The sequence below is a fragment of the Molossus molossus genome, unplaced genomic scaffold (genome assembly GCF_014108415.1).
Source record: "Molossus molossus isolate mMolMol1 unplaced genomic scaffold, mMolMol1.p scaffold_m16_p_16, whole genome shotgun sequence".
NCBI lineage: Eukaryota > Metazoa > Chordata > Mammalia > Chiroptera > Molossidae > Molossus > Molossus molossus.
The window spans coordinates 51,836,323-51,851,886 of record NW_023425351.1 but is presented as its reverse complement, the minus strand read 5'-3'; the positions used below and the strand labels follow the sequence as shown (position 1 = coordinate 51,851,886).

The 15,564-nt window shown below is 36.9% G+C and overlaps 1 protein-coding gene across 4 annotated transcripts in view; it reads right to left on the bottom strand.

Annotated features, from left to right (window-relative positions):
- The window catches only part of PKHD1L1 (PKHD1 like 1), a 140,467-nt gene that overhangs the window by 17,118 nt on the left and 107,785 nt on the right, over positions 1–15,564 (bottom strand). For all 4 annotated transcript variants that reach the window (XM_036264471.1, XM_036264470.1, XM_036264472.1 and 1 more), the window contains 9 exons: positions 14,538–14,628; positions 11,459–11,607; positions 11,255–11,377; positions 10,606–10,717; positions 10,409–10,525; positions 7,208–7,373; positions 3,970–4,202; positions 3,614–3,781; positions 421–578 (listed from right to left, as the gene is read on the bottom strand). In XM_036264471.1, coding sequence (XP_036120364.1) covers positions 421–578; positions 3,614–3,781; positions 3,970–4,202; positions 7,208–7,373; positions 10,409–10,525; positions 10,606–10,717; positions 11,255–11,377; positions 11,459–11,607; positions 14,538–14,628 — 1,317 coding nt within the window. The remainder of the gene's footprint in view (positions 1–420; positions 579–3,613; positions 3,782–3,969; positions 4,203–7,207; positions 7,374–10,408; positions 10,526–10,605; positions 10,718–11,254; positions 11,378–11,458; positions 11,608–14,537; positions 14,629–15,564) is intronic.

The window sequence follows — 15,564 nt, the reverse complement described above, 5'->3', positions numbered from 1 at the left end:
AGAAAGACAAATATCACATTATCTCACTTATTTGTGGAATATAATGAACTAAACAAACTGATAAACAAAATTGACCCAGAGACATAGAGGTAGGGTACAGACTGACAAGCCTCAGAGGAGGGAGGAGTGTGGGGGGAGAGATAAACCACAGAACTTATATGCACGTATGCATGACCAACGGACATAGACAACAAAGCTGGGGAAGGGGCGGGGAGGTGGATGGGGAGGAGGGTGCCAATGGGGGAAAAAGAGAAACATCTGTAACAAAAACAAATTAATAAAAAAATTTAAAAAATAAAAGGAGCTATGGCTGATGATGTTCAAGAGAATAGGGGAGCAGATCAAGTCCTTGGCAGATAGAAATTTAAGCAAGTAATCAACACCAATCACTCTTAAGAAATTATTTCTATCTTGCCTTACCTTGTCATGGTCAACGTTAAGCAGCATCAGTCGAAGATTTTGAGGACTGGTGCCAGTGAAGTAAACTTCATATGATTTATTCAGAGCCACAATGCTATGAAACAGGGACAGTCTTCTCTGGCAGGTGTATCCGGCACACCAACCATGGTCCTGGGGGCCTAAATCCAAATAAAATGAAAGTTCATGTTTCCTATGATGAATGTTATTAGTTCAAAGTCTGACGAGTAATTGTATTAAAAATAAATGGCAGTGATCAAGTTCAGCATTTATATCCATTATCCATCCACCCATCTACCCAGAGATCTAAGCTAGTTCTCACAACTTGGCTTAAAAAGGCAGGCAGTGAAGCAACTCCTGTCACCTGCCTTTACTTTTACACTGCCCAGGGTGAGGAGGGTACATTAATGTGTTCAGGATTTGTACTGGAAAGTCAATGAGGAAATTGTAGATTTTCATGGTCCTCTAATAACCCTATTTAAGCCCAGGCCACATGGTAAAGAAGGAAATGCTTCATCCTTTCTCCTACCCATCAAATGAGAGTTTGGGTAGGGAACCAACTTTCTCAGACTCTGCTGAGAAATATGCTGTGACAGAGTTAACTTGTTGAAAATAGAGCCTGTACTATACCCCAAACACGGATATATCTATGTCTGAACCATTGCATTAACTCTTGCACTCACTCATTTTTTCATCAGTTAATTTGTAAATTCAACAAACTCTTAAGTTTTTTTTTATTGTCTTTGTCCTCTAATGTTATTTTAATAAATTTTTGTTAAAGAGTGTAATTGTAGATACTGTTGGAAGCTCAATGTCATTAATGCACTGAAGCAATCTGACAAAATAACACTCCAATCAACTCTCTAGAAAGCCAAAAGATAGTGGATGCTTTTCTACCTGAATCTAGACATTTCTAGAAAAGGTACACCATGACTTTTGTAGTCAACTTCTCTATTCCACTTCAGTTTTAATGTGGCTGGGATTATATAAAACACTGAGTGAGATATGGAGTGATTAATTTTCTTGATGTGTTTATTCATTATCTTTGCTCAATTTCCTGGCTTGCTTGAAATTATTATTAATATTTATAACTGGACTTCAATCAAACTTTAAATCAATAGGAACTTCTGCAGTTCAAGTAGAACATGAACTTCCCCTTAGCATCCAAATTATAAATCCTACCTTTAAATACATCTTCTTTGTGAGTTTGCAAAACAAGCAGAAAGAAATTTCTACATATAAAGTGAAAGATTTAGAGTAACAAAAGCAACCTAGTGTAGTGCGTCCTAAGTTTCAGTGATTCTTTTCACACTTTCATAATTTTTGAAATGCTACTATCATTTACTTAAGACTTTTCTTTAAATTGAGTCACTTTAACTTTTAAATTTATTTTAAAGAGAAATGCCATATCACTATTGTAAACAGAAAGCTTATATTGCCTTTCAGAAAAGGAAAGTGTAAAAATAAACAGAATATAATCTTTCTCCACCATATAAAACAATTTAAAACCATCTCTAGCACTGGCTGGTTTGACTCAGCGGTTAGAATGCCAGCCTGCGGTCCAGAGAGGCCCCGGTTCGGTTCCCACTAAGGGCACGTACCTCGGTTGCAGTTTGTCCCCGGCCCTGGTTGGGTCGTGTGGGTGGCAACCACTCGATGTGTCCCTTTCACGTCAATGTTTCTCTCCCTCTCTCTCTCTTCCTCTTTCTCCCTCCCACTCTATCTGAATAAAAAATGAAAAAATGTCCTCGGGTGAGGATAAAAAATAAAATAAGACCATCTCTATTATTCAATGACTGGTCTAAAATTCTTTTCACAGTCTCTCTGCTTTATAAAATCTGAAAGGCAGATTTGAAATTGGGTTGATTGCTGGTCATAGGAACCAGGCAGAATGCATGCTGGGCAGGAGAAGTGGAGAGGGCTTAAAAATCATGTAACTCGGTTGGTTGAGCACTGATGCCATGCACCGAGAGGTCACCAGTTCAATTTCAGGTCAGGGCACATGCCCAGGTTGTGGGCACAGCCCCAGTGGGGGGTGTGCAGGATGCAGTCAATGGATGTTTCTCTCTCTTTCCCTCCCTCCCCACCCCCAGTCTCTCTAAAATCAATAAAAACTTATGTTTAAAAAAATTCTTGCAACTTTGGGACGCCTCTGATATAGTTTATTTTATTCTATTTAACACTTTTTTTTAAAAAAGGAATACTTTTATGAGGTAAAGCATGTTTTGTTGAATCTTTGAATATTTCAGTACATGTTACGACCCTGTCAGGGCACAGAACTCTTTCTAATCTAGGTTATATGCCTCCTTAGTACTTGAAAGACCCTTCAACCCTCTTTGAGACTAATCTCAGAGTCCCCGGGCTATTTCAGGGTTACATACTGAGTCCCTGCCCTCTGCTTTCAGTGGCTTTTAGAAGTTCATCTTATTCATTACAAAAGTCTTAGAACCTTGAAAAAGTCTTGATCGGAATTCTTACAGGCACCTTGCCTCCCCTCTGAACTAGAGTCATCATAACCAGAAAGCAAGGAACCTCGATAATTGATCTGAAAAGATGTTCTTGACAGTCTAAGGACTTGGAAATGAAAACAAAACGGCACATCATTTCAAGAATTCATGAAAATAAAAAATGAGTAGCTGAGAAGACCTGTTCTCAGGTATTCCAATAAATTATACATTATCATCTTTATTTTTTAAATTTAATTATTTATTTTTGTTACAGATGTTTCTCCTTTTTCCTCCACTGATACCCCCTCCCTCCCCGCCCTGTCCCCAGCTTTGCTGTCCATGTCCATTGTTCATGCACACATGCATATAAATTCTGTGGTTTATCTCCCCCTCACCCACTCTTCTCGGGATTGTCAGTCTGTACCCCACTTCCACGTCTTACATTATCATTTTTAAAAGTTATGTAAGGCAAATTGTCTTTTTGGAGACACTTAGGCCAACTTTGTCTTTAAAATATTTATGTCTCCTTATCATTATAATTATAAAGATCACTCAAGAAATACCTTTACTCTCTTTCTTCTTCTAGTGATCAATTTGGAATCACTGTCCTGGCTTTCTAATATGGGGAACTGCTGAAGAGTCAACCACCTCTCTTATAGAGAGGTCCTGATGTTTATGAGATGTCTCCATGCATGTAATAAAGAGTGAATGCTTTGAGTAACCTTGGTTTGTTGACACTGAACACTTACCATTAATGAGATCTACATAACCATTGCTCACTATAGCCACTGGTGAGAGTCTTCGAGTTTCTGTGTCGGAGTCCAGGCTTTCGATAACCATCATTGCATATTCCATCCCAGAGCACTTATAGCTCTGCCACTCTGGAATGTATTTACAGGTTGCATCTCTAATAACTCCTGGACATATAGATAAATACGTTTTAGCAGTGAAAATAAATCTCTTTGCAAAAGCATCCACATTACTTTTTCTTGTTATGTAACATTAATAAGTAGAACATAGTGTTACTGGTTGAGTACATCAATTATTAAAAATAAAAGATATGTCGTTTCACAAATTTGAGGATGAACAATAATATCCAACAAACCTTTATAAGGTGCTTTCTCGGTAACAGGAATTCTACTTCCATTTGGGAATGTGAGCATCACCTTCGGAATTCTGTAATCTCCGATTCCAAATTGGCTATTTCCATTCCATTCATATTCTGATTGAGGTATCACTGAACCAGAAGTCCCCAGAAAGGAGCCATCCATATCTCTGAGAAAAGATTTCCTTTTGGCATCACAAACCATGTCTACACAATCAGATGGATTCACCTTTCTGTGGAGAAAAGGTCAAATGTATGAATACTTAGATTTATTATCCCTCTCCTATTTCTAGGGAGCACTTGAGTATACTTGAGTATTTGATAAGAGAGTATCCAGAAAAAATTGATTGACTGAATCTTATCATTTCAGGCAGGATTAAAGTAGGACCAAGTAGCACACATAATGCGCATTATAATGAGGTCTGTTTTCCATTGTGTTGGTTTAGTTTATTATGAATTCATTAACATTTCAAAAGGACAAGTTACACCTGTGGGATATGAAATTAGAATTCCATTTTGCTGTTCCATATTTTCCTTGAATAATAGATTTCAGATTTGTGAATAGCTTACAATATACTAACACTGCCTCCCAGAGCAGGTGAAGAATTACTCTGCTGTTCAGGACATACACATTCCTGTGTTGACAAAAAAGTCGTCATTATTTTTTCCCTTCCTTCTCTTTTTTAAAATAGGTTTTTATTGATTTTAGAGAGAGAGAAAGGGAGAGGGAGATAGAAACATCAGTGAGAGAGAAACATCAGTCAGCAGCCCCAGTATGTCCCCCACTGGGGATCTAGCCTGCTACCCTGGCATGTGTCCCAACCTGGAATAGAACCAGCAACCTCCTAGTGCATGGGATGATGCTCAATCCACAGAGCCACACTGGCTGGGCTCCTTCTCTTTTTTTAATGGGTCTTTTCAACATTATAAAAGTTTTTATATGCTTATTTTATATGCTTACTATAAAATAATCTAAATACTTGGTAAAAGTTCAGTCCCCTTTACCTTCCTATCTCAAACAATAGAGTCACCACAAACTGCAGATTAGTATATATTCTCATAGACTTTGCTCATGTATATGCAAACAGATAAACTTGGATTATGATTTGTATGCTACATATTTTAGTAAGCATTCTATAGACACCCAAACTGTAAGAGATGAAATACTATAAACTCATAATGCAGTTCAATCATAGATAGTATTCTGCTTTCATCTTGGGCCACCTGGAGTATGGAATGTTAACTGGTTACAATAATAAAATAGCTACTCAATTTGCAATGTACTATACATTGTATAGCATACATGGTATACAGTACACTTACACTACATCATCATATATTCTGTGGGAAAATATAATTTATTTCAGACTTATAGCAACAAAATTACAGTAGAAAGCTCAGATCTATTAGATAGTATATAGCATATCTCTTCCTTTTTGCTATAAGAGAGGCATAAAGCTATACATTATTCCTTACTATAATACTGTAATAGTTTTGGAGATGATCTTAATGAATACTCCTGTAGTTCACATGTTCTGTGTTTTCAAGTATGTACAGAGTACTTTTGTAAACAAGTCTGTGGGTAGGTGCCTATGGCACTCATACTATAGCTTAGGGCTCTGCCTGCCTGAAGGTTCCAAGGAAGCAGGCTGAGATGTAGACTTTTGTTCAGTAAGTTATTGAGGGGATCCTCTCAGAATGGAAGGAGCGCAGCCATAGAGCAAAGGAAAGAAAAGGAGAGGACTGTGGTCTGCATACTAGCTTCCATCTTCCCCCAGGGGTACCTCTGCATCATGGATTGCACCCAGATTTGTTCTTACTTGGAGACAAGGGAACCAGCCTTTTGTACTTCTGAATATATCAGTCATTTTCCATAGTCTACAAGGAGGTGGTGGCAGGGAGGGTTCTGGTTTCCCACAGCTACTCCTGTTTGGCTAAGAGCAATTTTCCAGAGTTGTTGAACTTAGGTAATTGTTGGCGCCCATTTAGAGCATTTGGGGACTGGGTGAACTGCCTAGTGAAACGGGTCTGTAAAGTGCCAACAGTACCAAATTAAAGCACAGAACACAAAGATATGATATTTCATAAGTAATATTCTCTTCATGACTAGATATTAAAATTATGTATTAAATCTTAAAGATTAAGTGATAACTGAATACATGCTAACAATTTTCTAATGGGGAGAGGCTCTTTTGAACAAAAAACACTACAATTCAACAATTATTAAATGAAGAGCTGTGGGGTTGTCATCAAAACAAAATCAGATGAAGTCAAACTATTTGTGAAACATTACATTATTCTGAAGAGATGTCTGACAGCATTATTCCTCATTTTTTCCCTACACTGAAAATAGACAATGATCTCTAATAGAAAATTTCTTACCTCCAATATGCCTTACCTGTAAACTTCTAGTCTGCACCTCTTAGGAACAGTAGCAACTATTGACTATATTCTTTTAAGACTTAGAATATAAGTGGTTCAGCTTCTACAAATATTCTGACACCACCTGACCTTTGTGATCGAAAAATCACTATTCAAAGTTTCTGCATATTCTCAGTCACAGTTATTATAATGACTGACATTTAATGTCCAGCTGAATGTTGGAGTGCATGAGATAAGACATTTAGAAAGCAACAGGAAACAAAAGATGTAAGAAAAAGAGAAATGATAGAAATGTTTCTCATTACTAATGACTATTAATGGAGAGATATTAATATACAGCACACTTCTAATGCCATTTCTGTCTTTTATGTTTAATGATAGTGTTATTTATAATATATGGAACCCTGGCTGGGTAGGTCAGTTGGTTAGAGCATCATCCCGATAAACCAAGGTTGCAGGTCCAATCTCCAGTCAGGGCATATACAAGAACCAAACCAACCAATGAACACATAAATAAGTGGAACAACACATCAATATTTCTCTCTTTTCTCTTCTCTCTCACTCCCTCTCTTTCTCTTTGCCTCTCTCCCCCCATCTCTCTCTCTCTAAAAAAAAATCAATAAAAAAAGTATAATGCATGGAAAAAACAGTGTGAGAAAATACACATATTAAGACCCAGCTTCTTCAACTTAATTGATAACACAGATGCATTAGTCTTAATTTTTATAATGCTGATTAAAATTTTATAAAAGTAACAGTTATGTTAATATAGCAACTTTCCCAGCTCTATGGTAAGGGAAAAAGAAAATGGAAAACTATGAAGAAAGGAAGAAAATGGAGTTTTTATATATTTTACCTTACATCAGGCCTATGTATAAATATTTTTGATTGTTCAGTAGTATCAACCAGTTGTATGTTCTTCACATGGACTGGATGCTGTAAATCCTCATTTAAAGGATTAGTAATGAATATCACATTAGTTTCACCTGAACAAACATTCTTGAATCCAACAAATGTTGAACCTAAAACATAATAATAGAAAAATAATATTTTATATAGGAGAGGTTGTATAGTTGCATTTTACATACATTCCAGCAAACACACCATTTAATACCACCTTGAACAGGAAGCTCTTACCTTATGTGGTAGATTAATCCACCACTGTTCATGGTAGATTGTCTTCTCCCTACATCAACACCACTGAGTAGACATTTCCATATTTCTCTGGGCTTGGCCATGTAACTTGGTTTGGCCAATGGGACAAGAGCAATTGTGGTATAAGCAGATCTGAAAAGTGCTTGCATATTAGGGCTCATTCTCTTGGTGCTCTAGGGAATTCTGTGACTTTTAGGTTGTGAATAAGCCTAGCACAATCACCCCCACTACTCTAGCCAATGGTCAGCACTGACCATCAACAAGCACCAACACCAGTCATAGAAGTGGGACTATCCCTGACTAACCAGCCCCTATCCATCCTTAAACTGAAAGCAGCCTAATGAATAACCCCAGGTGGGACCAGCAGAAGAACCATCCAGCTGAAAAAAGCCTAAATTACCAATCTACAGAGTCATACACTAATAAATGGTTGTTTAAAGACTAATCTGGGGGTTGGGTTGTTATGCAGCAAATGCTAACTGAAATGCTATTGTTCTCTTGGCCTTATTGCATATATCGTGTGACCAAAAGATAGACTTTATTGGATCCAAAACTTAATCTGCATTGTACTAAAAATCCAATGATTCAAAAATAGAAAAAAGTAAAAGGTAACTTCAAAAATTCTTAAATCAGTTATATGCTATCTACTAACCTCTTGCTTATATTTTCCCTAAGAAGATATTGTATACACATGAATAGGAGCCTGTAGCTGAGTATTAATAGACTACCACAATAGCAGATACTATCTGTTACCTGCACATATCTCCTATACTGGCTCCTGTCTGTGTTGACTGCTAACTACTCACAGCAGCTCCTTCTCTGAGAAACTGCCCTCGAACACTTGACAACTCCTTCATCTGAGATATTATGCACTCCCAAGTTACCCCTATATGGGCAGCCAGGTCTGACTGACAATTGATACAGAAGACCACCCCCCTGCCTCAAAGGGACAGGAAACAAAGTGGGGCAATCTCTGAATTTTCCTCCTCCTTAGCTAACACTTCTAGTCAACATGTAGGCTAATGCTTGCCTGGCCCACACCCTCAGTTCTGTTGGAAATAATCCCCTGGTTACTTTTCCCTTATTAGGTCTTAATCACTGTACTTGCTCACTTACAATCGACACTGTGCATGAGCCCCAGTGGGTCATGCAAGGTAGTCCTCCCTACTTCCATTATGTAGTAGTAACCCTTCCTTCACATGGTGATCAGGATCAATCACCCCTCACAAATGGTAATGCTGACGAGGAGCCCAAAGGACCATGAGGTGGTCATAGCTTTATGTTGACTAGGTTTCTTATTGTATCCCCTGGTGGACACTCTCCCACTTTGGGAACCACGGCCTTGAGATGCTTAGAACCTAAAATTATAGGATTGGAAACACAAGTTTCTAGGGGTCTTGGTGAACAAGGTTACTCCTTCTTCTAGCCCCTGTTATCAATACCCATGTTTTCTATAGTTTGGGAATTCAACACCATATAATAGCTGTTAGCTTTAGATGAATAACACATTCTTGCAGATGTCCAAAGCTGACACCTCAGCTGTCCCTTCAAGAGACTATTCCACTAAAATGTGAGATCAACCTCGTGGTGATTTATTTTCCAAAGCTCCGGGTGGGATCAAGTGGGACTATTCTCCAGCATATGCCACATCCTTGCTTAGCAACTTCCTTGTCCTATTCTGCTTCCATCCCTTTCTCCGAAGAGTATTTCTTCAAGAAAATGCACAAAAATCTTCTCTGCTTCCAGCCAAAGACAACCATCATTCACTTATTGTCTTTTAAGACTATGTCTTTGAGCAGTTTTTGTATACCTTCAAGAAATTTTATTTATAAAGTTCCATTTCATAAGGATATTTTTATTTCTATATGATATTTATAATATTCCAGAGCTTATTTTTGTTATTGAATAATATATGCCCAACTAAAACCTATGTAGTATGTCAAATAGTTTTTGCCAAGGGTATCATCATTAGGAGGAACACTAAGTTACTCATAGGATCATTTGTCCTGCACTTCTGAGACTTAAAATTATAAGAAACAACATGGCAAAACTTAGATGTCTAATTTATTGAACCTCTTTCTTCGAGAAGACACTGGTTAGAATTATCACAAGAAGGCACATGTATTTAATGGGAAAAATGGAAATAATTGACATGTCCCCTATATTAATTTATATATAAGTATTTTACATTATTAAGGAGGCAGCCAGACTCAGTGCAAAAGCAGTGGATTTCAAGTCAGAAGTTTTTAATTCTAATCCTAAATCTGCCAACAGCTGTGGCATTTCAGTAAGGTTATCTGAGCTCTTAAATTATATGAATTTACACTTTTTCAGTTGTAAAAAGAGATAAAAATATATAACCCTAGTTATATGAAAAGGTATTTATAACTTAAAGAAACAAATTAAGTTACTATAAACAGTGGTTTTTCTGTTGCTTTAGAAGAAAAATTAAATTTCAGTTTTTTAAATATATAAATATATATATGAATTTTGCCAGGGGACAAACCATTCTTGAAATTGACTCTGCTGTCTGATTTATTTTCTTGTCATATTGAACAGATTAATGTACAAATTCATGTAAATCATTTTTTTTTTTTACTAACAATGAAACATTATTAGTTATACTCTATGTATTCTTTTTTGTTTGTTTGTTAATCCTCACCTGAGGATATTTTTCCATTGATTTTTAGATTGGAAGGGAGAGAGAAAGAAACATCGATGTGAGAGACACATTGATTGGTTGCCTCCTGCACAACCCTGACCAGGGCCAGGAATCAAACCTGCAATCCAGGGACGTGTCCTTGACTCGGAATCAAACCTATGACCCTTCAGTCCTTAGGCCGATGTTTTAACTGATGAGCCGAAGCAGCCACAGATTTGTCAAGGACTATGTTCAACTTGCCTGAGACTTCCAAAAGGCCACTGATGGCATTGTAGCTCATGATCCCTGCGTGAGGCTTCCGGGGTGCCATGTTATGTGCTGAAGCAAAGGTAGGCCAGCAAATCCCACTTCTCCCGCCTTTCATAAAAAGAAGATGGTTAATGAAATTTGAAAGTGCACTCATATGAACACTGAAATTAAAATCTTAAAGTTTTTACCTGATGGAGGTCTAGAACTCCGATGGGCAGCAGAAAGTTCGATATTGGGATCATCATTTGTTAAGACATCAGAGCAATTAAATTCAGGGCTACTTCCAACAATTAATGAGCTCTATTAAAAAATTCGAACAATACACCTTTAATAATAGCTACTGCTAAAGGAAAACATAATGCTTGATACTGAATTGCACTGTTGCAAAATGCAACCTGTAAGTTTGAGAACTGGATCATTCATTAAACCAAGATGAAGAAGATGTGATTTCTTCCCTGAGTGGAATGACACTCAAAGCGTCAAGGGGAAGACAGGCATGTAAATAATTACATGTGATGACACGTTCTGTTTCTAGGATAGAAATATGTCTAGGGAACAGTAGGAATAAGAGGAAGGAGTGTCATTACTACTTAGGCTGGTTCAGGAAAAACTTCATAGATGGGATGAAAATTTAACTAACTGTTGCAAGATTAGCAGGTGATAATCAAGAAGAGGTGAGGGATTTGGGAGGAGAGGGAAGAATGGAGAGTTTCCTGTCAGAAGTCAATGAGAGCAAAGGTAGGAGGTTTGGACTAGCCAGGATAGAAGTCCAGGAGATTATTTTTGTTAGTCCTTTAATAATATTACCCTTCTCATGTGGCTGTATTCATTTCTTACCTTAATTTTCACAGTTTTACTGGAAATTTGGTGAGATATGGCAGCTGGCATGTAAATCATTGAAGAAATGGCCATTCCATTGTCCACCAGGGTCACATTATGGATATAGACACTCTCTGTGGTCTGTAATACAATTTGTAGTTTGCAAAGTACAAAATACAATCATAAAAGAAAACCAACAGTCTTGATCTTGGATCAATTTACCTGAAAATAAATTCCATAATCCCAGCACATCCAAATGGTAAATCCCTGTATAAGAGAACATCCAGGAAGGCCATCTTGGTTCAGATAGATGCCATAGAAACCCCCATGGGCTTCATTGTCAAACCACTTTTCCAGGGGGTTAGACTGAACTTGGAAGGAAATACAGAACAAGAGAATTAACATTGTCGGTCATGTCATACAGCTTTATAAGCAGTATTGGTTCAAGTTAAAATTCTTTTAAAAATTAAATATATAATTTTGATGTACATTTTAACAAGATGACCCAATATTTTTATGGTTCAGCCATTTGTGGTTTACTCCATCTAGTATTTACTCTTAATCTAAACTGTCCCTTCCCTGTTATTTAGAATAATTGTATGCTCATTTGCAAAAGTTTGGTTTACTGCTGGCACCCTTAACTTATCTGATTAAACTAAACATGAATTTCATTAGAAAGAGCATGACGTTGGATTCAAACAAGGTTGAACGTGACACATACTGACACCACCTGCTGTGTATAAAATGCTTCCCCTGAAGACCTCTGCGTTGCTGGTTCCTTCTGGTCATCTTGTTTCAAGTTAAGCGTCACTCCTTTAGAAGGCGTTCTCTGATTCACAGTAGCACCTCAGTCATTTTACATGGCAATTAGAATTTTCCTCACTTGATATTTTATTATGATTTATTTGTAAATTATCCATGTCCCCTCTCCTATTACAATATAAGCTTCCTGAGAGAAGACTGTGTTGTCTAGCTCTCTGACTACCATATTACTAATGCAGAGATAGGTGCTCATTAAATGTTTGTTGAATTACTGTATTCATGATATTAGAAAAGTTAATCAACCTTTTAGGACTTCAGTTTCCTCATATATAAAAAAATCAACACTAATTCAGGGTTGTTTCAAAATGAAATTGAATAACCCATGTAAAGTGCCTCGACAAATGGGACTAATACTTAATATATAGGGTAATTGATGTGGATTTTAATGAAAGTTTTATTTATGTCCAAATCAGACCAGTAACCTACAGAGCTCCTTCTTAGCCATGCATGAATTTGAGGATTTCCTATAAGGAGCAGCATCACTCCCCAAATTGTACTTTGTCCCCAAGGATCTGACTTCATCCTATCTTCTATTGCTTTTCCACTTTCCCCAGTCCTTTGAGATTGACATTTTACTTACGGCCTTCCAGATTTCTATTTTGTTTCTTTCATAAGAAGCTGTGTGCATGTCCCTCCCTTGGTTCCACACAATGTAACCCATGAGCAAGTGTGGCTCCTCCCTGGGACCCAGCACGGGTCATGATTCCCTTCCCAGCATCCCAGCCTCCCACTTGTCCGGGAGATGAATTGGTTAAGTTGCTATCCCATTCCAGGAACTTAAACCCTCAGCTCCTCTGTGATATTTCATATTTCAATTGCTTAAAATCCCAAAACTCCTATAGACATTCTCCATTATCTAGTAATAACAATATAGTTGGTTAAAAAATACATTACATTACATATTAGTAAATAGTCATATTCACAGGTCATATTTTGATATTCAAAAAAACCACACAACACTTCAATGGAGTTATAGAGAAATTACATACTTTTAAATTTTAAGTCAAAGAAAAGCCACTGAAAGCTGTTGGGAAATAAAATACTTAATAAGAGCATATATGATTTTACTCATATGTGGAATTTAATGAACAACTGGATTAACAAGCAAAATATAGACAGACTCATAGAGAGCTCTGGTGGAGGGTGTTGGGGGCAGATGGAGGGATTGAGAAAAAAAAGAACATATATAAAAAATAAGTTAAATCTGTTGGCAAAGTTGTTTTATTCCTTCAAAATCTATCTTGCAAAAGAAAAAAAAATAGCTTAAGTTTAATAAGTTTTGAATTTACAGAAAAATGCTGATTCAAAGAATCTTACAAATAACTACACTGAAGGAAAAAGTCAGCTGTAGAAGGAATATGAACTTTTCAGAGGAAAATCCCATTTCCTTTAACTAAGTAAGTTTCTTGGAGGTAAAGTCTGCAGCTCTATTATTTATTGTACTTTTTGGGTCTGATAATTCTTTTACCTACTTGAAAAATCAAGAGGTTATAAAAAGTTACACAATAATAGGTCACCAGTGACCCTGTTCCCACTCGACTTCCATGTGTTTGTTTTTACACTTTGAGTTTCTTTGTGTAAATACAAGTGCCCCATATATTCTTAGTTTCTTCCCTTTCCCCTCCCAAGACATATTATATACAAAACAGTTTTACATATACTGTTCTGCAGTTTTCTTTTTATCACGTTAGAATCTCCATATCAGTGCACAGATTTGTAACTTCCTTATGTTTTTTAGAGGAGCCTAGTGTTCAGTGTTGGGCTTTGTATTATCCAGCCCACAGGCAGTGGGCACAGGGTCGCCTTCAGTTTTCTGCTGGTACACAGAGCGCTGCGATGAATCACCTTGTTCACAACTGTTAGTTGTATTACCAGAGCAGAAGTGCTGAGCCAAAGGTAAACGCCTGGTAACTTTGGTAGCGATCGCCAGATTCCCCTCTGTAGGGGTGATATCGGTTTGTCTTTCAACCAGCAACGTGCGAATGTTCCTGTTTCCCTACAGCCTTTGTTATTCAGTTGGTTGTTGATTTTTCACTCAGCTGATAGAAATGTATCTGAGAACTGTCTATTATGTCCTTTGACTTTCATGCTGGCCAGTCTTAACACATGAACAGTGAGTGTTTATTCCTATATAAAGCAGAAGCATAAAATAGTGGCATATCCCTTGTAGCATGTATGTCTAGGTTTCGTTTTACGAAAGTGAGATGAAGCACTCCCTGCTCCAGTACCAGCCAAATCAAGAACTGAAGTTGCTGGTAGAGGTTTGGGATCCTAAACATGAATAATCATTGTCTTTAAAAGCCTACCCATTTTTTCTCTAGACCCAGTGGTATCTTGAAATAATTTTCTTTGTTAAGTTCTTTCAGTGCCCAGGAAGAGGAAGTATCACATATCAAACTGACACACATTCCTTATTTATTTCTAACAAATTGGGACAAATTATTTCCTACTTTTAGCGACTCTATAACAAAGGACTTACTGGAGCAAGGTTCCCCATCAATTCGGTATCCTGCCCTTCCAAATCCAGCCACGACATTATTTTGTAAGACTGTGTCGGTCCCTCTATTTATCTAGTACAATGATAAAGAAAATGCTTCGGGTCAGGCTCTTCCACAATTATGCAAGGAGAGCAAGTATGCAACACACAAAGGAAATTTAATTATGACCACACGTTCAGGAGGAAAATTTTAATTCATTGTTCACTCCATTCAAACTTACATTACAAATGAAGTGTTCACATTACCTTAGATTCTAGGTATAAAACCATCACTAGACATCTAAGGAAAGTACATTAAAGAGATTATTATTTTATTAACACACTTCTTAGGAAAGTGTGTTAAAGAGATTATTTTCTATTACAGCACCCAAAATCCACTGGATGTGACTCAAAATTTATAAGCCATAGACCAAATTCCAGTATCAGAGCAAGGTTATAAAGATTTTATCCCTCTTCTTGGTTCTATTCTGTTATCAGTTTGGTTTATTTAAAACAGACAACTCAGGCCATTACAATGGACTGTAAGATTCAAGAGAGGCATTCAATAGTTGAAATAAAATCTGCTGTAATAAAAAACTGGTAGCACAAGCATTCGGTAATTACTAAGCAATTTTATTTTATGAGTCAAGTCAATGTGGCAGACAATGAAAAGTACAGAGCAGAGAAGGTTTAGTTCTTGCCCACAGTGTCAGCAAAACAGACACAGTCTCAATTATTTAAAGCATATTAAACACCCTTATTTTCAAAGATTATGATAACATAGAGTCGAATGGAATTCATAACAGTAAAGTAAGTACTTTTCATTTCAAAAGATGCAGATAATTTGAAAGATTTAGAATTGACATTTTATTACATTCTAACATCTATAAATAGATGAAAGAGAACATTATTACCTAATAAATGTATACGAAGTTCCAGGCTTTCACATTTTACTGTAAAGTGATTATTAATAGTTGCACAAAACCAAAACCCAATCCTTATCCCATCTTTCCAAGAGAGCTATTTGTAA